Here is a 22,043-nt window from a genome sequence, read left to right as displayed (position 1 = left end):
GCAGCCTGAGATGTATTTGCAAGCCTCCATTTTTTGCAGATGGGATCTCTATGCTCAGCTGTTAATTGAAATGTTGCATGCAAATAGGTGCCAATAGCAAGTTGTTGCTGCTAGTAAGTTTATACCATTTCTGCACTACATAGTTTCTCTTGGGTATTTTATATAGTAGTTCTTCCCTCCCCAACTTCCCCAGCATTTCCACAGTGCACACCCACAAATATGCTTTGACAATATTTTGAGGCACTCTTTTATGGATTCTGTTTGTTGTGTCATTGTTAAAGCATCTTATCTACTAGGAAGTTTCAGGTTTTTTTCCCTCTTTGGGAAAAAAGGGAAACATTGTTTCATTGGAGGAGAAAGAATCTCACACAAGAAATTATCAAATAGTGGTTAATAATGTGCAGAAGGAAAAAGAGATGTGTTTGAAGCAACTTCCCTTCTTCCCCCTGTGCTGGAATTCCCAATAATAGCTTTTGAGCTGTGGCTGTTCTGACCTCCCACTTTAAGGTCCAATTCTGAATGGACTCATAGTCTGAGCATGTGCCAGTGCCTAAAGTGAGGAGACATTGTTGCTTTCAGGTCAGCTTGATATGTCTTCCTCAGGAGCAATGCTGTCATGGGAAGCTGCTTGTCTCAAAATCCCTGTTCATGTGTGTACCTTTACACTTGGAAGGAGGAGCATTATCTTACATAGAGAAATTCCTGCAAGATGCTAATTTTGAACTGTCATTGCAGTCAATGGGATATTTAAATTCAGTTTAATGTTAAGGTTGAGCGTTGTGAATCTATGAGCATCTTCGATTAGAGATGTATGGCTCACATGATTCTGCTGATTTTGATGTTTTTAATAATGTCAACATGTTTTGCAGTATTTGACTTGTTTGTCAACATCAAGATCCCAGACAGATAAACTTGCATTTGATGTGGGGTTACGAGAAAATGCAGCAGGTATGCCAATATTCTGTGTTATTTTGTGAGAAAAAAATGCCAGTTGTACTAGTCTTAAGAATGTATTTAGGATAGTGATGGATATTATTAGCATTACAAATTTGTGAACCTGCCATTATTTATTCGTTAAGAAATAAGAAGACTGACTTACAGTAGGGTCAGCACCCTGGGGGGGTGGGGGGTGGACATGAAATAAACAACACTGTATGACCAGTGGTCAGTGTTATCTTAAGATGGAAAACACTGGCAAATATGGACTAAGTACAAATATTATTATTCTATATTATTTTATTAATAAAGTTTTATGAACTTATTTTTAATCCCATTTTAGCATATTTAATATTCACTAAAATTTTTATTTTAGTATTAAATTGTTAGTTCATCCTTCAGATAATACAACAATGTAACTGTAGTAAACAAAAACAGGCAAAGATTATAAAAGTCTCATCATTAAAAAATAATTCAAAAAGTGTGGGGTGGGAGAGCATGGAAAGTATTCCCTTGCCATACAAGTCCATTAAAATACCACCAGGATAAAAATAGGAGAGAGAAACAAATCTTAGATTTAAAAATAAAGATCAAAAGGTTTAGGGCTTTGAACTTTGAGGCTTTGAACTTTTGACATTAAAAGCAATAGACATACAAATAACCTATTTGTCCTCAAATATTGTAACAATAACTATCCTAACTAATCTCATCAAGACTTACATCATCTTCATTTAAATTAGCTTTCTTTTGGCTAAATTGTGTTAATTAGCAGATTTTGGGCATTGTATTTTTTTCTAAGTTTCACCTTTACGAGAATCAACATGGAAACCTGACAACCTAATTACTAAAGTTCAGGGAGTGGTGCCAATAACAATGAGAGAAACAAAGTTGTTGTGGTTTTTTTTAAACTAGACCCCACTTTCTTGAAGTCACTTCCCAGGTCTCAAAGGCCAAAGAGAGCTAAAATATGAAACTGCTATTTTAAAAGAAGAAAAAAGCAGACCAGCAACAGCTGCCAGCCATAAACCAAAGACCAGGCCCCCGTCCCAGGGGGAGGGACCTATCTTTTGTCCCTTCACAAGTGTCTCCCTTCCTTTCATAGAATCGTAGAATATTAGGGTTGGAAGAGACCTTAGGAGGTCATCTAGTCCAATCCGCTGCTCAAAGCAGGACCAACATCAACTAAATCATCCCAGCCAGGGCTTTGTCAAACCAGGCCTTAAAAACCTCTAACCTTTGTTCTGAGACTGTCCTCATTTCAGTGCCAGTCCCATGGAGTTCCCCAGCCATTGATGCAGATAGGTGACTTTTTTTGTTCTTTAAAATAATAATAAAAGTAAAGTTTGGGAGGAGTGATGGAGTGACACAGTCATGTACATTCTATACCCCCATTTCACAGGGAGTCTAATCTTTGACATTTCCTCCTGGGCTAGCTGTCTACTCTACATGACCTCTACTCTAAACCCTGTGAAGTGTAGAGTTTTTTTCCTTCACTCCTTTTTGGACTCCAGGAAGGAGTTAGTAGTTGCTTCCAGTCTGTTACATGGTTACTATTATGGATGAGACCTTACAAGTTTGGCTGCCATTTGTTTTAGCATGCTGCTGTAAGGAATATGTGCATTTTTATCTCTTTGATAATAAGGTCCTGTGAAAATCAATCCTGGTATTTTTGTGGTCCCTTTCAGAGTTACTCTGAATGGTGTTCCATGTTCCCCCTGGGCTTTGTAATGTATATTTGCTTGCTAGTTGCAGGGTCAGCTTTATCTTGGTGTTTTGTCTTATTGCAAATGTACAAAAAAGGGCTTTTCACACACGTCACATTAAAAAAAAAAGTAAAATAAATCTTTACAGGCGCTTTTATGTGTTAGGAATTTTGATAACGTCTTTGTGCTTTTGAACCAATCTGCATTTCATGAGTAAATATGCCTTTTTTCTATTAAACTGTATCGTGGAATCATCTCAGCAGAAAAGAGGGCTATTACTTTGCATGTTCTAAATTTCAAGCCACTGTGTATTTAAAAACAATTGATTGACACTTTATAGAAACACATTCTATTTGGAATCAATTGCTTGTATATCTCCTACAAATTGAGTTTTTCCCTTTGTTCTTTATTAAGAATTAGGGCTGTCAAGTGATTAAAAAAATTACTTATGCGATTAATCACATGATTAAACAATAATAGAATACCATTTATTTAAATATTTTGGATGTATTCTACATTTTCAAATATATTTATTTCAACTGCAACACAAAATACAGAGTGTACAGTGCTCACTTTATATTTATTTATTATTACAAATATTTGCGCTGTAAAAACAAAAGAAATAGGATTTTCAATTCACCTAATATAAGTACTGTAGTGTAAGTGCTTTATCATGAAAGCTGAACTTACAAATGTTGAATTACATACAAAAAAACCTGCATTCAAAAATAAAACAATGTAAAACTTCAGAGCCTACAAGTCCACTCAGTCCTACTTCAGCCAATTGTTCAGACAAACAAGTTTGGTTACATTCTCAGGAGATAATGCTGCCCACTTCTTGTTTACAATGTCACCTGAAAGTGAGAACAAGCATTCGCACGGCACTGTTGTAACCAGCATTGCAAGATGATTACGCGCCAGATGTATTTAAGATTCATATGTCCCTTCATGTTTCAACCACCATTCCAGAGGACATGCATCCAGGCTGATGGCGGGTTCTGCTTGATAACGATCCAAAGCGAGCGGATGAATGCATATTCATTTTCATAATCTGAGTCAGATGCTGCCAGGAGAAGGTTGATTTTCTTTTTTTGTGGTTCAGGTTCTGTAGTTTCCACATCTGAGTGTTGCTCTTTTAAGACTTCTGAAAGCATGCTGCACACCTCATCCTCTCAGATTTTGGATAGCACTTCAGATTTTTAAACTTTGGGTCGAGTGCTGTAGCTATTTGTAGAAATCTCACATTGGTACTTTCTTTGCATTTTGTCAAATTACAGTGTTCATAAATCAAACAACATGTGCTGGGTTATCATCTGAGACTGCTATAACATGAAATATATGGTGGAGTGCGGGTAAAACGGAGCAGGTGACATACAATTCTCCCTAAAGGAGTTCAGTCACAAATTTAATTAATGAACTATTTTTTTTAACAAACGTCATCAGCAAGGAAGAATGTCCTCCAGAATGGTGGCTGAAGCATGAAGGGACATACAAATGTTCAGCATATTTGGCTCATAAGTACATTGCAATGCAGGCTACAAAAGTGCCATGCAAATGCCTGTTCTCACTTTCAGGTGACATTGTAAATAAAAAGAAGGAAGCAGTATCTCCGGTAAATGTAAACAAACTTGTTTGTCTTAGCGACTGGCTGAACAAGAAGTACGACTGAGTGGACTTGTAGGCTCTAAAGTTTTACATTGTTTTGTTTTTGAGTGCAGTTACCTAACAAAAAAAATCTACATTTGTAAGTTACACTTTCACGATATCAGAGGGGTAGCCGTGTTAGTCTGGATCTGTAAAAGCAGCAAAGAGTCCTGTGGCATCTTATAGACTAACGGACGTATTGGAGAATAAGCTTTCATGGGTGAATACTCACTTCGTCGGATGCAATTTGCCGCTTTTACTTTCACAATAGAGATTGCACTACAGAACTTGTATGAGGTGAATTGAAAAATACTATTTCTTTTATCATTTTTACAGTGCAAATATTTGTAATCAAAAATAATATAAAATGAGCACTGTACACTTTGTATTCTGTATTGTAATAGAAATCAATATATTTGAAAATGTAGAAAAACATCCAAAAATATTTACTAAATTTCAATTGGTATTCTATTGTTTAACAGTGCGATTAATCGCGATTAATTTTTGTAATCGCAGTTAATTTTTTTAAGTTAATCACGTGAGTTAACTGTGATTAATTGACAGCCTTATTAAGAATATTACCACAGAAAGACCCAGAATATTTGTTTCCTTGGAGTCCATCGTCTCCTCTTATGTAATGTCATAATCTCCATAATTATTTCTGTAGAATTCATACATAACTTTGCAATGACAAAATTATGATTTAAAGTGAGGAGTAAATGTTAGGAGAAAAACAACTCTTAAGAATATATTGCCTTAGATAATGAAACAGCTCTTTGCCCTCCTAATTTTTGGCCAACTCTTCCACTTGTGTATAATTCCTTCCCACTTTTCACTGGCTCACAACCTCTCCATAAGCAGGCATTAATGGGTGTGAAAACATTGGACAAGCTGTATAATTTACCTGGGAGTTTTATTTGTGTCAAAATAAACCAGAATGTTACAAGGCATGTGGAGATAGAGCTCTAGAGTGGTCACTTTTAAACTTGGCTCTCCTGGGCAAGTAGGGTCTAACAGCAGAGTCCATTGAATTGGTCCATAGTTTCTACTTTTGTAACATAGCATATTGTAAGGTAGTAGACATCATTTTAAAATAGCGTATAATTTAATTTTATAGTGGGCATATAGCTCACAGTTAAAATGATAAAATAAGGTAAGAGTATGTGGAAAGTGGGACAACAGGCAAGGGAAGGCATGAAAGGTTGATAATAGTTAACTCTGGTGTAGGAAATGAACCAGTAGCTCACTGATTGTAGCAAGCATGGAGGAGGCAGGTTCTGAACTGCAAGTTTGGTGACGCTCAGAAGTTGGGGGGCGGGGGTGTTGTTCAATTACAGTATCAGGTTCATTGTGGCTTGACTGACAATACTGGGGGAAATGGGAGGTGTGAATTGTCAGAAAAGAGAAAAACTAGTGGGTATATAAGGCCGATATTATCCTTATAAAAATGATATGTCTTTATTGTATGTTAGTTTACAGGTAGCTTTATAAGATATTTACATATCTTAGAATGATATATTATTTATTATATACTAAATAATTGGCACAAGTGTCTCTGTATATTGTAGGTGAGGCATGCTGGTGGACAATACATCCTGCTTCGAAACAGAGGTCAGAAGGAGAAAAAGTTCGAATTGGTGATGATCTTATCCTGGTCAGTGTGTCCTCTGAAAGATATCTGGTAAGGGTGTTTACCTTAGAAATTCTTTTCTTCTGATTGTCCTGTTCTAAGCAGAAATAAAAGCTGTTGCTACTACTATTAACATTGAATAGATTTGGATAATAGTATGATATGAAACAAGTGTCTCATTTCAAGAACTTGTATAAAGACTTCTGAGATATTGAAAGTTTTCAACAAAATATTTATCTTTGAACACTGTTTGAGAAAAGAATATTTTATCGAAATAGATTTAATAGCAAATCCTTTTAATGATTCTCCCTCCGGGGTATGGCTTTCTCTCTGTTACAGCATCTCTCCATGTCAAATGGAAATGTTCAGGTGGATGCCTCCTTTATGCAAACACTGTGGAACGTCCATCCTACATGCTCAGGAAGTAGCACTGAAGAAGGTTTGTCATGTTAAACATTGTTAAAAGTGAATATTTATTATTTAACTTTTCATGGTACTTTACAGAGTCTAAAAATAAAAAGACAGTTCCTAACCCAATGAACATAATAGTTTAAATTACACAAACATAGAAAATAAGTGTAACAGAGAAAGGAAGGATGACTGATGGGCAAGAGGGGAAGTGTGGATAGCACAACAGTTAAACTCATTGGTAAGAAGTAAAATGGTTGATGTAATTGTAGGTGTACAAAGCATGAAGGGTTGAGTGAGAGAAGAAAAATGGAGTAACAAGATGTGATGAATATGCAGAGCAAAGGAGGTGTGATAGGGATCAATGAGAGAAAAGATTTATTATTATTAATTGATTGATTTAATTTATTTATTTGTATTACCATAGTGCCAAGGAGCCCTAGTTATGAACCAAGACCACATTGTGCTAGGTGTTGTGTAAACCTAGAACAAAAAAAAAACCTAGAACAAAAAGATGTTCCCCACCCTATCAAGCTTACTATCAAAGTATAAACCAACAAGAAACAAGAGATTGTTACAGACAGGCCAATGGGGGAGTACAAGGAATCAACGAGATGTTGGTCAGCATGGTAGGCAGTGGTCTCAGTACACAAGTGGCCTAACCATTTTCAAGGTTTTTTGTAGGTGTCATGGCAAAGGAGGGCTTTAAGGAGGGATTTTTGAAGGAGAACAATGAAGTAGATTTGAGATATTTATGCGGAGCTCATCCCAAGCATGAAGGGCAGCATGGAAGGAAGCATTAAGGTGCTAACTTGTTTGGAAAATTTAACAGGTAGGTGATGGAGGCTGGCATCGTGAGCTGATTGGAGGCAGAAGTCAACTTCTTGATACTGAATAACAGATGATAGGCCATGAAAGATGTTGAAAAAGAAGACAAGAATCTCATTTTTGTTGCAACAGAGAAGGAGGGATGCAAAGAGAGGGCTGATGTGGTGAAAGCAGTAGGCTAAGAAAATTATCTTTGCAGTTGCAGCAGCATTATGGATGGATCTGAATGGTGCATGATTGCATATAACAAGGCCAGAGAAAAGGATGTTGCAAGATGATGAGCATCTGGGGAGAGAGGTTTAGTTTTGTGGATGGATAGTGAAGGCCATATTTTAGAGATGATATACTGCAAAAATTGGCAAGATTTAGACATAATCTAGATGGGAGGACTGAGAGAGAGATTCAAACTGCAGATGATGTCTGGGTTATGGGCCTGAGTGACAGGCAGGATGGCAGTGTTGTCCATGGTGATCAAGAAAGTAGAAGAGAGAAGTGAAGACAGGAGGAAGGGGAAGATTTGAGGAGCGACTCAAAGGTGGCAAAAAGGCAGCTGGGATTGAGGACATGGGATTGAATTAAATTTGAGAAATAGTTATTTAGCTAGGAAGATGGCAGAGCTGAAGAAGGATTTAGGAGGGGCAGAGTTGTATAGAGCCTTAAAAGTAATGCTGAAATTTAATTTTCTTCTTTGAGTGGCCTCTGTATGTTCTTGTCTTTGGGATCAAACTTGTTCACCACAAGCTTCTGGAACCTTCTAAAAAGCAGTGTCTGTTGAGGCTTCTCGCCTCCCCCCCCCCGCTGTCCTGGATGATTCCAAGGGTATAAAAGGAGGAGTGGCCCAACCTCTCCTCAGTTCCTTCTAATCACCGAAGGTACCGTGAGCTGGTATCTCACACAGTGTACTCAGATTCTTCGTTGTCATTTCATTAAATCATAGACTTCCAGAACCATAAGAATAGAAAGGACCTCAAGGGTCATCTAGTCTAACCTCCTGCCAAGATACAGGATTTTTTGGGTTTAAACCATCCAGGACAGATGATTCTCCAGCCTCATTCTGAAAGCCTCCAGTGAAGGAGCTTCCACAACTCCTTAAGCAGTCTATTCCATTGTCCTACTGTTCTTACAGTTCAGAAGTTTTTCTTGAGATTCAATCTAGCTGTAGCTCACGATAGCTTATGCTCAAATAAATTTGTTAGTCTCTAAGGTGCCACAAGTACTCCTTTTCTTTTTTGCGAATACAGACTAACACGGCTGCTACTCTGAAATCTAAATCTGCTGTGCTATAGTTTGAATCCATTGTGTCTTGTCCTCTGTAACAAGAGAGAACAACTTTTCCCCATCTTTTTATGGCAGACTTTCAAGTATTTGAAGACAGCTATCATGTCCTCCCTTAATCTCTTTTCCAAACAAAATATATCCAGTTCCTTCAGCCTTTGCTCATATGGCTTGCATTCCATTTCTTTGATCATCTTTGTCACTTGCCTCTGGATCCTTTCCAGTTTCTCCACATCCGTTTGATACACTGGTGACCAAAATTGGACACAGTACTCCAGCTGAGGCCTAACAAGTACAGTGTTACTATCACCTCACATGACTTGCATGCTATGCCTCTGTTAATGCAACTTAAAATAGCATTTGTTTTTTTTGCAACAGCATCACATTGCTGACTCATGTTGAGGTTGTGATACACCACAACTCCCAGATCCTTCTCAGCAGTGCTGCTGCCAAGCTAGTTATCCCCCATTCTGTATTTGTGCATTTGGTTTTTCTTCCACAAGTGTAGCACCTTACGTATGTGTTTGTTGAATTTCATTTTGTTGTCTGTAGCCCAGTTCTCCAATTTATCAAGATCCTTCTGAGTTTTAGCTCTATCTTCCAAAGGTTTGCAACCCCCTTAGCTTTGTGTCATCTGCAGATTTGATTAGTAAGCTCTCTATTCCTACATCCAGGTCTTGAATAAATATATTAAACAACAGTGGACCAGAACGGATCCCTGTGTAATCCCACTTCTGTAATCCCACTCCCTGCAATCTGATATCGTTCCATTAATAGTTATTCTTTGTTTGCAGTTGTTTGACCAATTATGTATCCACGTAATGGTAGTTCTGCCAAGCCTGCATTTCTCCAGCTTACTTATCAGAATGTCATGTAGGACTGTGTCAAAAGCCTTGCTGAAGTCCAGGAATATTATGTCCACAGCATTCCCCCTATCCACCAAACCATTTACTCTGTCGAAGGAAATCAAGCTGGTTTGGCATGATTTGTTTCTTGGTAAATCCATGATGGCTGCTAGTGATTACCCCTTCCTCCTACTGTCCAGTAGAGGACTGGGCCATACAGGACATACCCAGTCCCAGATCTTCCCCAGAAATGTACATGTTGGGGTCACCCTGATATAACCAATGCTGGTGAAAACCAGGGTGTGGCTGGCTGGCAGGCTGCAGTTACACACAGACACTCAGGGTGCGGCTTACATGCTGTAAGACTCAGGTTTCAGAGTAGCAGCCGTGTTAGTCTGTATGCTGTAAGACTGTTTGTGAGCATCCCATCTGGGAGCTACTACAGCAAAGCATTGTAAGGCACCCACGGTTGCAGGGCAGGGATGACACAGACCCCACTAGGCTGTATTGTGCCCTGTTATGTCACAACGAGTCCATACATCATGGTCCAAAGGTTGTCCATGTAAAATGCACTATGTTTCACAATTATCAGGACCTGATAGCTTCAGCCTCCTGGAAAGGTAATTCTTCATCCAAAGACAAAGGCAGCATTGAAGACAAGCCCTCACACTGTCTTCATTACACCATACAGACTGAAACTGCAGCTGTACATATGTTTTCAGCAAAAAAAAATTCCCTGCATTAAGACATGCTTTGAGAGAGCAAGAAGTTCATTCACCTCTATTCACTCTTGACCTGGCATCCAGAGCTGATGCTTCCTTGGCATACCTGCTGGTCTTGTTTATCTAGAAGAACTCAGCCTCCCTTCCTAGGCTTTGTACTGCTGGCTAAAAGGGTGGGAATATACAGAAGCCACTTGAAGAAGAAATGAAGTAACTGTAGTTCTTTGAGATGAGACCCTGGTAATTGTGCTCCCCACTTTTTAGGAGTCTCAGGTTAGGAATTCCTGAATTAGTGCAAGAACTATGGGTCAGTTGGGGCCAATCACCTCTTTTATACCTTTGGAACCCTCCAGGAGGGGCAAGTGCCCCAATGGATGGTGATTTCCAAAAGCTTATGGTGCAGTTGCCTTGGTCCAACAAGTGGGACTATGCAGAGGCTTATCTCGGATAATGCTGGTTACAGGTAATTAACCTTAATTATGCAGAAAAACATATTGGAAAAGGAAAGAATCAGGGAAACTGGATGGAAAGATGTTAGGGTAGCGTAGGTAAGAAAGACGCACCAAATGAACTATGTTTTTGGCAATAAGGAAAGAGGAAGGGGTACGACAGAAAGATTTTAAGAAGCAGCAGCAGCAACTTTCGGAGAGCCTAGGTATGACACGAAAAGGAAATGGGGGAATGAAAGATAAACCAAAGATTGCAAGTTTGAATGACACAGAGAAAAGTGAACTTTTCAACAAACTTGGACAAAAGTGAAGGACAAAAGTGTGAAATGGACAGCACAGAAATTTCAGGAAAGCTGAATTCATTTTTATGTTCTTTAGTTTAGAGAAGTGACAGGACACGTAAGAAGATATTGGGCATGTCTACACTTAAAATGCTGCAGCAATGCAACTGCACTACAGTAACACTTCAGTGAAGATGCTACCTACACTGATGAGAGGTGTTCTCCCATGGAGATAGGTAATCTATCTTCCTGAGAGGTGATAGCTAGATTGATGGGAGAATTTTAAGCAGTGTGCCTATCTGTATTACGCTTCATTCAAGCCAGTGTTTCACTTTCAAGGGTACCAAATGTCCTCAAGGTTTTACATTCTGTGTCACCTTTTGGACCCAAATTTTGGAAGTAGCATAAAACCCTCAAACGCAAGTGCTTTTTGGCAAGACTTCCCTTATTTTCAAAATATTGCTATAAGTATGTAGAAAAATTGTAACACCACATTTCCTATCAAAATTCTGTGTATGCAGAATATATTTAAAATATAAGATATCTAATTACTAGAGAAGAGACTCACAATGGGACACAACTTTCTTTTGTCAGTGTTTCATCAAGATGATGAACACCGAATATACTAATTTTAAAAATAAATTAAGTGATTAACATTTCCAGAGGATGAACTGTGCATTACTCTTAAACATCAAAAATATTTTGATAGAGTTTTGTCTATTTGTAATGATGCAAGAAGAATTATGACTAACTTGTGAATGTTTCAATGCCTATTAGAGAGAGTCTGTTTTGCAGTGAGAGGATGTATTAAAAAAAATGAATGAAAATAATATAATAAAATCAAGCTTTATGTGTAAGGATGTTGTGGACTAATTATAAAATATGCCACTAACTTTCAATGGCCCAGTTAGTGCTTTATTAGAATATTATTGCTACTGTTAATTTTATAGCAAAATTTTTCTATCAAAAAGGTTATTTTCCAGTATTTTGGAAAAGAGTATACTTGATATCAGAATATGTGGGCCAGATTTCCCAAAATGGCTTCAATTATTTCTGTATGCTCCTTTGTCCATTAGTTTTTCAAGCACAATCACCTGCATCTCTAAATATGAGAAATTCTGGATATAGGTTTATCTTTTGTTCACAAAACTGCATATATTTCTGTATGAGCATAAATCAGGCTTGTTAATACCTCAGTGTAGTATGGAAATCTGGATTACACATGCAAATATCTTTATGCTTGTGTAAACCTCCGATGTATCCAGTTATTTAATTATGCACTTTTATACTCACTTGTTTGAAAATTTGGGTTTCTATCATTTGCATATGTAGGTGCATATATACAGCAAGCCTATAACACCTGTCTATCTGTAGTGTTAGAAAAATGTACATGCAAGCAGGTGCACCTACTTAAACAGAGGTCACATTTTTAAAACTTGGCCATTTACATATGGAAGTCAATATATCATATGTAGCATCAATCGACCTTTGGGTCAGTACTATCAAGTTATTCAAGGCTTTCTTTCTGGTGTTCCAGAGTTTTCTTATTGATTCTTCTTACAAAGATATCCTTTCAAATCCTGATGCAACAAGGATGTGCAAATGCCTACTCATCTTAAATGCAAAAATATGGGGGTCTCTTTGGCTTCTTTATGCTAGGTAAAAAGGCTAGAGCTGCTTTTAGGAGCCCTAAAAGCCTCTCATCTGTCCAGAAAGAACTCCCCTGGTGCAGACACTATTGAGAGTGCCATAAGGTGTATGTGGATAAACTGGACGAACTGAAACTATTAGTATATAAGCTAAATTGTGACTTAATTGGTGTGATACAGACTCAGTGGGATAAATCTCATGACTGCTATAAAGAGTATAGCTTGTCCAAGAAGGACAGGCAGAAAGAAAGGAGGAGGTGTTGCATTATACATCAAGAATATGTACATTTATTCTGAGGTCCAGAAGGTGATGAGAGGTAGACCAATTGAAAGTTTCTGAATAAAGATAGAAGAGGGGGAGGGAAATAAGAGTGGTGTCATTTAAGGGGTCTATAATAGATGACCACCAAATCAGGAGTAGGAGGTGGATGAGGCATCTCTAGAACATAGAAATATTGAAAACATAAGACCTGGTAGTAATTGACTTAAACTACCCAGACATCTGTTACAAACTGGCAAAACACAAAATTTCCAATAAGTTCCTGGAATGTATTGGGAACAACTTTTTGTTTTGTAAAGTGAAGGAAGGAACCAGCAGGTGAGCCACTTTAAACTTGAATCTGACCAACAGGGAAGAATTGGTTGCAAATCGGAAGGTTGAAGGCAATTTGGGTAAACATGATCATGCAGTCATAAGTGCCAACTCCGTGGATGCTCCAGGGCTGGAGCACCCACGGGCAGTTCCGAGACCCTCCCCCCCAGTTCCAACTCACCTCCACATCTGCTCCGCTTTCCCTCCTCCCCTGAGCATGCCGCCGCGTCCTGCTTCTCCCCTCTCCCTCCCAGCACTTGCGCCATGAAACAGCTGTTTTGCGCGGCAAGCGCTGGGAGGGAGTGGAGAGGAGGAGGAACGCGGCTCGCTGGGGGAAGAGGCAGGTCTAGAGTTCAGATTTGGGGAGGGGTCCAATAGGGGCAGGGAGGGGGTGGAGTTGGTGTGGGGGAGGGGGCAGGCCTGAAGGGGGGGCACGAGCACCTACTGGTGCCAATGAAATTTGGCACGTGTGCATGCAATGATAGATTTCATGACTCCAAAAAAAAGGAAGGAGTGAAAGCAGCAAAATAAGGAAAATGGACGTCACAAAAGCAGACTTTAACAAACTCAGAGAACTGGTAGTAAGGTCCCGTAGGAAGACAATCTAAGGGATAAAAAGAGTTCAGGAATGCTGGCAGTTTCTCAAGGAGACAGTATTAAAGGCAAAACTGCAAACTATCCCAATGCAAAGAACAGATAGGAAGAATAATAAGAGGGCCAGTGTGGCTCCATCAGGATAATTTTAATGACCTGAAAATCAAAAAAGAGTTCTACTAAATGTGGAAACAAGGATGAATGGCTAAGGATGAGTACAGAAGAATAGCACAATCATGTAGGGACAAAATCAGAAAGGCTAAGATACAGAATAAGTTATGCCTAGCAAAGGACATAAAAGGCAATAAGAAGAGATTCTTTAATATGTTAGGAGCAAGAGAAAGAGGAAGGAAAGTGAAGATCTTCTGCATAGTGGGGAAGGAGAGCTAATAATTAATGACATCAAGAAGGCTGAGGTGTTTAATGCCTATTTTACTTAAGGTTCGCTAAAAATGTGAATGTTAACCAGATACTCAGCACAGTATTAACAAGAAGGAAGGAACACAGGCAAAATAGGGGAAAACAGGTTAAAGAATATTTAGATAAGTTAAATGTATTCACATCAGCAGGGCCTGATAAAATTCACCCTTGGGTACTTAAGGAACTAGCTGAAACAATCTTGGCACCATTACAAATTATCTGAAAACTCATGCGGCCTGAGAGGACTGGAGAAGGGCAGACTGTGCCTGTGGTTAAAAAGGGGAACAAAAAGACGAGTCAATCTAACTTTGCTACCTGGAAAGATACTGGAAGAAATTATTAAGCAATAGGTTTATAAGAAATAACCAGCTTGGATTTGTCAAGAACATGCCAAACCAACCTAATTTTCTTCTCTGACAGGGTGACTGGCCTAGTGGATGGGGGGAAGCAGTAGTGTGATATATCTTGATTTTAGTAAGGCTTTTGACACAGCCGTAAATGAAACTCTCATAAGCAAACAAGGGACATGGTATAGATGAAATTACTGGGAGGTGGGTGCAAAACTCGTTAAAAGATCATTCTCAGAGTAGTTATCAGTGATTCACTGTCAAACTGGGAGGACATATCTATTGGGATCCTGTGGGGACAAGCGCAAAGTACTTCCCTTAAGAAGGAAAAATCAACTAGAAAATGGGGAATAACTGGGTAGGTGGTAGTACTGCTGAAAAGGATCTGTAGGTTATAGTGGATCACAAATTAAATGCAAGTCAGCTATGTGATGCAGTTCCAAAAAAGGCAAGTGTTAGTCTGGAGTGCATTAACAGAAGTGTTGTATGTAAAACAGGAGGAAGTTGTCCTGCTCTGTTCAGCAATATTGGACCACAGCTGGAGTACTTCTGTCCAGTTTTGTGCACCACTCTTTAGGAAAGATGTGGGCAAATTGTAATGAGTCCGGAGGAGAGCAAAAAAAATGATAAAGTGTTTATCATTGACTTGTGATGAAAGATTTAAAAATTAAAAAAGATTTTAAAAAACTGTGCATGTTTAGTTTTAAGAAAAGAATACTGAAGGTGGATCTTGAAAACAGTCTTCAAATATATTAAGGGTTGTTATAAAGAGGACAGCGATCAGTTGTTCTCCACATCCACCCAGGGTAGGACAAGTAGCAATGGGCTTAATCTGCAATAAGTGAGATGTAGGTTAGATATTAGGAAAAACATTCTAACTCTATGGGCAGTTAAGCTCTGGAATAGGCTTCTAGGGAGGCTGTGGAATCCCCATCACTGCAAGTTTTTAAGAACGTGTCGTACAAATGCCTATCAGGGATGGTCTCGGTTTACTAGGTTCTGCCTCAGTGGAGGGGGCTGGACTTGATGACTTCTTGAGGTCCCTTCCCGCCCTACATGTCAGCATAAAGTGGGTTTTGTGTGGTTGATCAAGTGTGTATTTTCTCTAGGGCTTGTTATTCTGCATATGTAGCTAAATGTATAGCTTTAGATTTACTTCTAGGAATAGTTTTAAATGATGAATGATTAGACCTCAAAATATTTGGAACATTTAGTTCATATTGGATAGGCAAAATTCCAGTTAACTTATTCATTCTCCTGGGTCTGTAAAACTGGGCTGGAAGTCTGGTAACTTGTCGCTGAGATTTCCAGTGCTTCCTGAATCTGGTGGGATCATAAATACTGGGAGAACTGCCTTTTCTCCCTATTACAGCCTGGCTTTACTACATATCTTCACCGACAAATGGATAATTTACTTTAAGCCAGTGTTTCTCAAACTGGGTCTGTGGACCCCTGGGGGTCTCCGAGGGCACTCAAGGGGTCTGCGGACCCCGCTGGTCAACTCCTCCTCCCTCTCTATCTCCTGGAGGCTACTGAAGCCAAACTGGGAGATTTTAGGGACTCCCTACCTGCCATGTCTCCGCACCACTCCCGGAAGTGGTCGGCAGGTCCCTGCAGACCCTAATGGGGGGGCAGCGGGTCTCTGTCTGCTAAGAGTGAGAGATATGCCTGTCACTTTTGGGAGCTGCCTGAGGTAACCGCCGCCTGGCTGGAGCCTACAACCCTCAACCCCTCCCAAACTCCCTCCCAGAGCCTGTACTGTGCACACCCTCCTGCACCCCAATCACCTGCCCCAGCCTGGTGAAAGTAAGTGAGGGGGGGGAGAGCGAGCGGTAAGAGGTAAGGCAGGGGTAAGGACTTGGGGGAAAGAGTGGGGCCTGGGGATCAACAGGGGGACTTGGGGGCCCCCAAGATTTTTTAATCAAAATAGAGTCCTCAGGTGACTAAGTTTGAGAACTGCTGCTTTAAGCCATATTGTCAATTACCATGTTATCTAGTTTGTTCAATCTGTGTTGCATTAGTCACCACAGTATGTAGATACACGGTATCTAGGTTGTTTCTCTAACCCAGGAGTTCTCAACTTCATTGAACCACAACCCCCTTCTGACAACAAAAGTTACTACCCAACCGCAGGAGGGGTTACCAAAATCTGAGCCTGCCCGAGTCCCGCTGCCCTGGGCAGGGGGGTGGGGCAAAGACAAAGCTCAACCCCCATCACACCAGGAGAGGGAGGCAAAGCTGAAGCCCAAGGATTACAGACCCAGGTGGGGGACCTGTAATCTGAGCCCCGCTAGTGAGGGCTTCAGCCCTGGGTGGTGGAGATCAGGCTTCAGCTTTGGCCCCAAGCCTGGGCCCCAGCAAGTCTTACACCAGCTGTGGCGACCCCATTAAAACAGGGTCACAACCCACTTGGCGGTCCCAACCCACAGTTTGAGAACTGCTGCTGTAACCTTTCCCCCACTTTTACATGTGTGTTCTTTTAAATAAACTAAAAGGCACTGATTTGACTGGTGAGGTTAGAACAGTTTACAGTAAGATATTAATTAATCATGTTTCTTCTTTTGTGCTGTGCGGCAAACTGCCTACATTTGACTTGCAGTCTTTGTGTTAAATGGGTTGGAAAGATAGCCTCCATTAAAATCTAAATCTACAGAATAGCTAAATGTTTTTCTCTGCTCCAATCACCTTCTATTGCTATGCAGTTTTGATTTTGACACAAATTATAAATATCAAAACGGGCTGATAGTTTCACTTATCAAGACATTTTGTACTGTAGACATTTACATTTCAATAATTTAGAAAACTCACTTCTATCTCAAAACTATAGTAGTATGCATTTGACTATGCTTTTGCTTCAAAATGCCACTCTCAAAACAATAGTAATTATGGAAGCTTTAATTTTAACTTGCCTATCTCTGAAGCCTAATTTAGCTCTTAAATGTCTGGGATACTTATTTTCTTTTTCATCTTCATTTTTAATGCAGACTTTTTTGGTTGAAAACAATATCATACACATATATCATTTGATGTAATGCAAATTGTTGTTTGTACTTATTTAATTTCACTGCTGATAAAATACTGACTAAATCTAGGTTTTACAACTGTGGACTTCACAAATATTATTGCTTTTATCAATGTTTCCACAAGTTAATTAGGTAATATGATTCTTCTCCAGGATTTCTACTTGGTGGGCATGTAGTACGTTTTTTTCACGGCCATGATGAGTGTTTGACAATCCCATCTACAGACCAGAGTGATTCACAGCAGAAGTGAGTGAACATGGATTTTTATACACTTTCTTTTTTTCCCTGAAAATCAAAGTGCAGCTTCACTTGCTGAGAAAAAAATTCCCTGACATTTTCTTTGTGTGAGGAAATATAAAACTATAAAATGTATATGAAGTGTATGTGTGTGCGCGCACAAACATACAGAACTTTTATAGAATTTCCAAATGCCTGGTACTGACAGTGGAGCAAACTCTGACCTCCAGAATACCCTTGCAATCTCACTGAGGTTAGTGGGGTTGCACTGGTGTAAATAATGGCAGAATTTTGTTCAGTGTGGAGAGAAATCACAGGCACTGATTTACATGCTACTCTTTCACTAGAAGTCAGTTGCAACTAAAAACATGAAAATGAGTCGTGCAGTCATTAGGCTTCTTCTGATCTTATGTGTATGTGTCTCTTTCACTTTAGTTTTAAATATATGTTTGGCAAGTGTCTACGCCCCAGTGTTCCTGCTTCAACAGGCAGCTTTATGTGCATTCTGAAAATTATGTATACATACAGTGGTACAACTGAAAAAGTTATTATTTATGTTAATGAAGCAAGACCAGCTCATTACAAATTGGTATTTCAAGAACAGGAGAAATTCGCATGTGACTAGGAATGCCATCTGGAATAGGTTTCAGAGTAGCAGCCGTGAAGTGAGCTGTAGCTCACAAAAGCTTATGCTCTAATAAATTTGTTAGTCTCTAAGGTGCCACAAGTACTCCTTTTCTTTTTGCCATCTGGAATAGTTTTTGAAGTTTACCCACAACCATGATATAATATATTGAGATTGGTTTGGAGTTGCATTGTCATCATCAGGATTTCAGAAAAAATAAACGTTAGTACCTAGTTTGAACTGCTTTATGTTCAGATCAGTCACACATAGATTCTACAAAACAAAATAAATTTGAAAAAATAGGAACAGATGAGGGAAAAAAGAGAACCAGCAAAATTAATTAGTAAGAACTACATAAGAGAGACTGAAAATTACTTTGGTTCATGGTACATTGCTTGTAGAAAAGGGTTTTCTGTATTACAGTCCACTTGCTCAACCTGTTCCGGACAACCTGAAATTCTTGTATTACTATTAATGGAGCTGCCTAAGATGTGCATCTCTGATAGTCTTTTCTTTTGTAGAAGAGACATCTAATTTTTAAAAGACTTTTACAAAGACAGCTGTTCATAATGGTGCATATCACACGGTGGCAGAAGGCCCATTCGCAGTTCTGAAGCCACAGGGGACAAGAGGGCCTGGGCTCACTGTGTACCAAAAAGGAGTCCCTGCACCAGCTCAGAGATTGATGGATGGCATGAAGGGGAGAACTGGAGGAAGTTCCTCTGCTTATGCAGATGTCTGCTGAGGAACATGGAGGAGCAGTAGTCACTACTTCAGCAAAACAAAAACGCTGCCTTGTGAGGAGTTTCTACTGGAGCCATGTAGCTTGCCCCATGTTGGTGGGGGGGGGGAGTTTATTACCCCAACTCCTTACAGACCTAATTACTAAGAGCTTTGTGGATATTCTGAGAATTTCACCCCAAATTATTTGCATTCCCTACTCATACAACACATACTTGTTATCACTCCTGATATGCAAACAACAGGTTCTTGTTTTTATATATCTTTTATTGAAGAAAAAGTCTTGCACTATAGAAAAGCAATTTCAGTTTTTAAATAATTCTATATATTACATATACATTAAATAGGTGAGGGTGGTATTTGTGCTTTCTATAGAAAAGGTTCAAACACAATTGCTATTATAAATCTTACTTTCACATGCCTGGTAATTTTCTGAAACATTTACTTATGGGGCTAAAATTTTCCATGCTTGGTCTCTGTCTGAAAGTGAACCTTTTGGAAGAAGGGTTAAATAACATTCTTTTTGGAGTAACAGTAATTGTAAAAATAGTCTAACTACCATTTTTACTAAGTCTTAAGCAAAAGTGACCAAAGTGTTTAACTTGAAATTTGGAAAAGACTGAGTCCTCATCGAGGAGTGTGAGCTTTGTTTATTCTGGGATGGGGGACTTAAAACAATGCATGAGTGAAGACAAATTCTGAGCCTGATCACTAGGCATCTGCTAACTTATGTTAGTAGAGCCTAGGGAAGCCCTGACTCTTTGTGACAGCCCAGTGCACATTCTTCCTGTCAGATCAAAACATAGGGGCCTGTCAGATAGGAGAGCTGCATCTCTCAGTGTGTTGCTGCAACAGTCTCGATGTTGATAGTTCCTTGCTCAAACACACAGAGCAAATCCCCCCGCCCCAACCCCAAACAAACAAAAGTGGGGGTGGGGTGGGGAACAACCAAAACCCTGACTGAACATCAGGGATGAGAAAAAATTGCATCAGTGGAAAAATGACTGATCCTTGAGATTTTTTTACTACATTCTACAATATTCTGCACATTCTAAAATTTAATTTAAAAAGAAAATTGTATGTTTTTTTTCATTGTCAAGAATAATATAAGGGCTACTTCTCTGATAATCCTATCTTGCAGAAAATGTCTGTAAGTAAGAAACAACAGTACAATGTGATCCTTGTTCCTTCTCTGATCCCATTCACCTTGATGTGTGAACTTCACAGCCTAATTAGGACTAGTTAAATGCTATCATTATTAAGCAAAGAACATTTCATTTTTTCTTTTCCCTAAGATGCAAGCAAATTAAGTGCAAAAAGATATATAAATAATATGTTCATGTTGCTGTTAAAAGTCACAAAACAGTACAAGTAATATTTTGGGGCTTTGGCTTTGTGTGGTTAGACAGAATACAGATTTGTGTGTAGCAGTGTACTCTTAGGGAAAACCTAACATAAAAACTGTATCTAGAACTCTGTGTTCACTCTTGTCTTATGCACATAACAAAGGTTATTCTGAAGCCTGTCCCTTGCAGTATGGCATTTTTCTTGTTGTCCATTAGGTTTGATTCTAGACTATCGTAAACATTTTTGTTTCTGATGCTGTAAGGGAAGGCTCTCCAGTCTCACATGTTTAGTGTATGCTAATGGAGAAATCACAAGTGTGAGGACAATATTCAAACTGAATGGAGTTGGGATCCTATGTTGTGGTGAGAATACTTTACTTACCTATTTATTCCACCTCACATAGCTCTTTGTCAATTTTTTTTTCATTTATGGTCATTTAGGTACAAATAGATATTCAACTTGCTTACATACCCTTAAAGACTGTTGGTAAACAATTCTTAAATATAGCGCTCTAAGTGCATCTTGGGACAGATACTGTTGAAGTACACTATTCATTACACTGCTCACATTTTTTTTAACATGGTAGCACATGGTTTTTGCCTCAGATTTATTAGGAATACTTTGGGAAGACAGCATCAGGGAAATTGCCATCTCCGATTTTTTTGTTAGTGGAAAGGTTATGTTTAAAGAACAGTTATATTCAGAAAAGTGATTATGTAAAAATGGCACTTTCTTATTCAGCAGGTCTAATCCATGTGTGTGTTCTCCATCCTTTCAGCTTTTATTAGTGGCCAAAAGTTTACGCTACTTTTTATCTTGTTTAGAACTACAGAGCCTACACTGTTGTAAGAAAACAAGCTTGACTGATTTCTAGCATGTACCTAATCTGTGGTAGTATAAACAAGTTTCCAGTTGCATGGTCAAGTTCTGTCCTCAGTTGCACTTGTGGAAATCCCATCCGAGATTGGTTTGAATTCTGTGACTGTGGACAGAATTGGATCTGCAGAATCTTTATTGCAAGTGAAAATGCACACAAAGATCACAAGTTGAGTGTGCAGGCCTAACAGTTGGGCAAATAAAAACAATAGTAAACAGATTTGATATGGAAATCATAGAGATACAATAAATATATGGTCCCCACAATGCCAATTTAGTCACATTTCAGGATACAACTTCAGTTTAAAAGATATTATCTATTCAATGGGATGTAACTTTTACACAAGTCTATAATATTTTAATAGGCTTGTCAGAGCAGGCATTCTGTAGATTTAGGTGTAGTTAAACTACTTTGCTGTATACTCTATTGTAAAACAGAAAAGTAAATGTAAATAAAGAAAAAGTCCAGCCCCCTTAAGGGCTGAGCAGGTCTTCCCTCTGCAAAGGTAAATGGAATGAGATTTGGTTTGTGTAAGAAATTTTCTGGTCATCACTCCTGTCATTTGATCCAAGTACCAGAAGAGTTATTATATTTACCATTGCAGTGTAAAGGCCAGGGTTGGTCCTGGAAGTCAGTAATCTTAGATAAACATTCCTAAAACAAACCAGTTTGAACTTCCCTGTTAAACAGTACTTTGTAAAATGAAAACCAAATCATGTTTTCCTGGAAAAAATTTTGAAGGAGAAATTAGTTAAGGACATTGAAGTCAATGGTAAATGGGACAAAATACAACATGGTTTTACAAAAGGTAGATCGTGCCAAACCAACCTAATCTCCTTTTTTGAAAAAGTAACAGATTTTTTAGATAAA

The 22,043-nt window shown here is 38.9% G+C and overlaps 1 protein-coding gene across 1 annotated transcript in view; it reads left to right on the top strand.

The window, feature by feature from the left end:
• RYR3 (ryanodine receptor 3) overlaps positions 1-22,043 on the top strand; it is a 529,369-nt gene that overhangs the window by 61,866 nt on the left and 445,460 nt on the right. The window contains exons 5-8 of the mRNA XM_043516837.1: positions 870-948; positions 5,852-5,964; positions 6,253-6,352; positions 17,499-17,592. Coding sequence (XP_043372772.1) covers positions 870-948; positions 5,852-5,964; positions 6,253-6,352; positions 17,499-17,592 — 386 coding nt within the window. The remainder of the gene's footprint in view (positions 1-869; positions 949-5,851; positions 5,965-6,252; positions 6,353-17,498; positions 17,593-22,043) is intronic.

The sequence above is a fragment of the Dermochelys coriacea genome, chromosome 6 (genome assembly GCF_009764565.3).
Source record: "Dermochelys coriacea isolate rDerCor1 chromosome 6, rDerCor1.pri.v4, whole genome shotgun sequence".
NCBI lineage: Eukaryota > Metazoa > Chordata > Testudines > Dermochelyidae > Dermochelys > Dermochelys coriacea.
The sequence above is the reverse complement of the archived record's forward strand: the minus strand, read 5'-3'. Positions and strand labels throughout refer to the sequence as shown.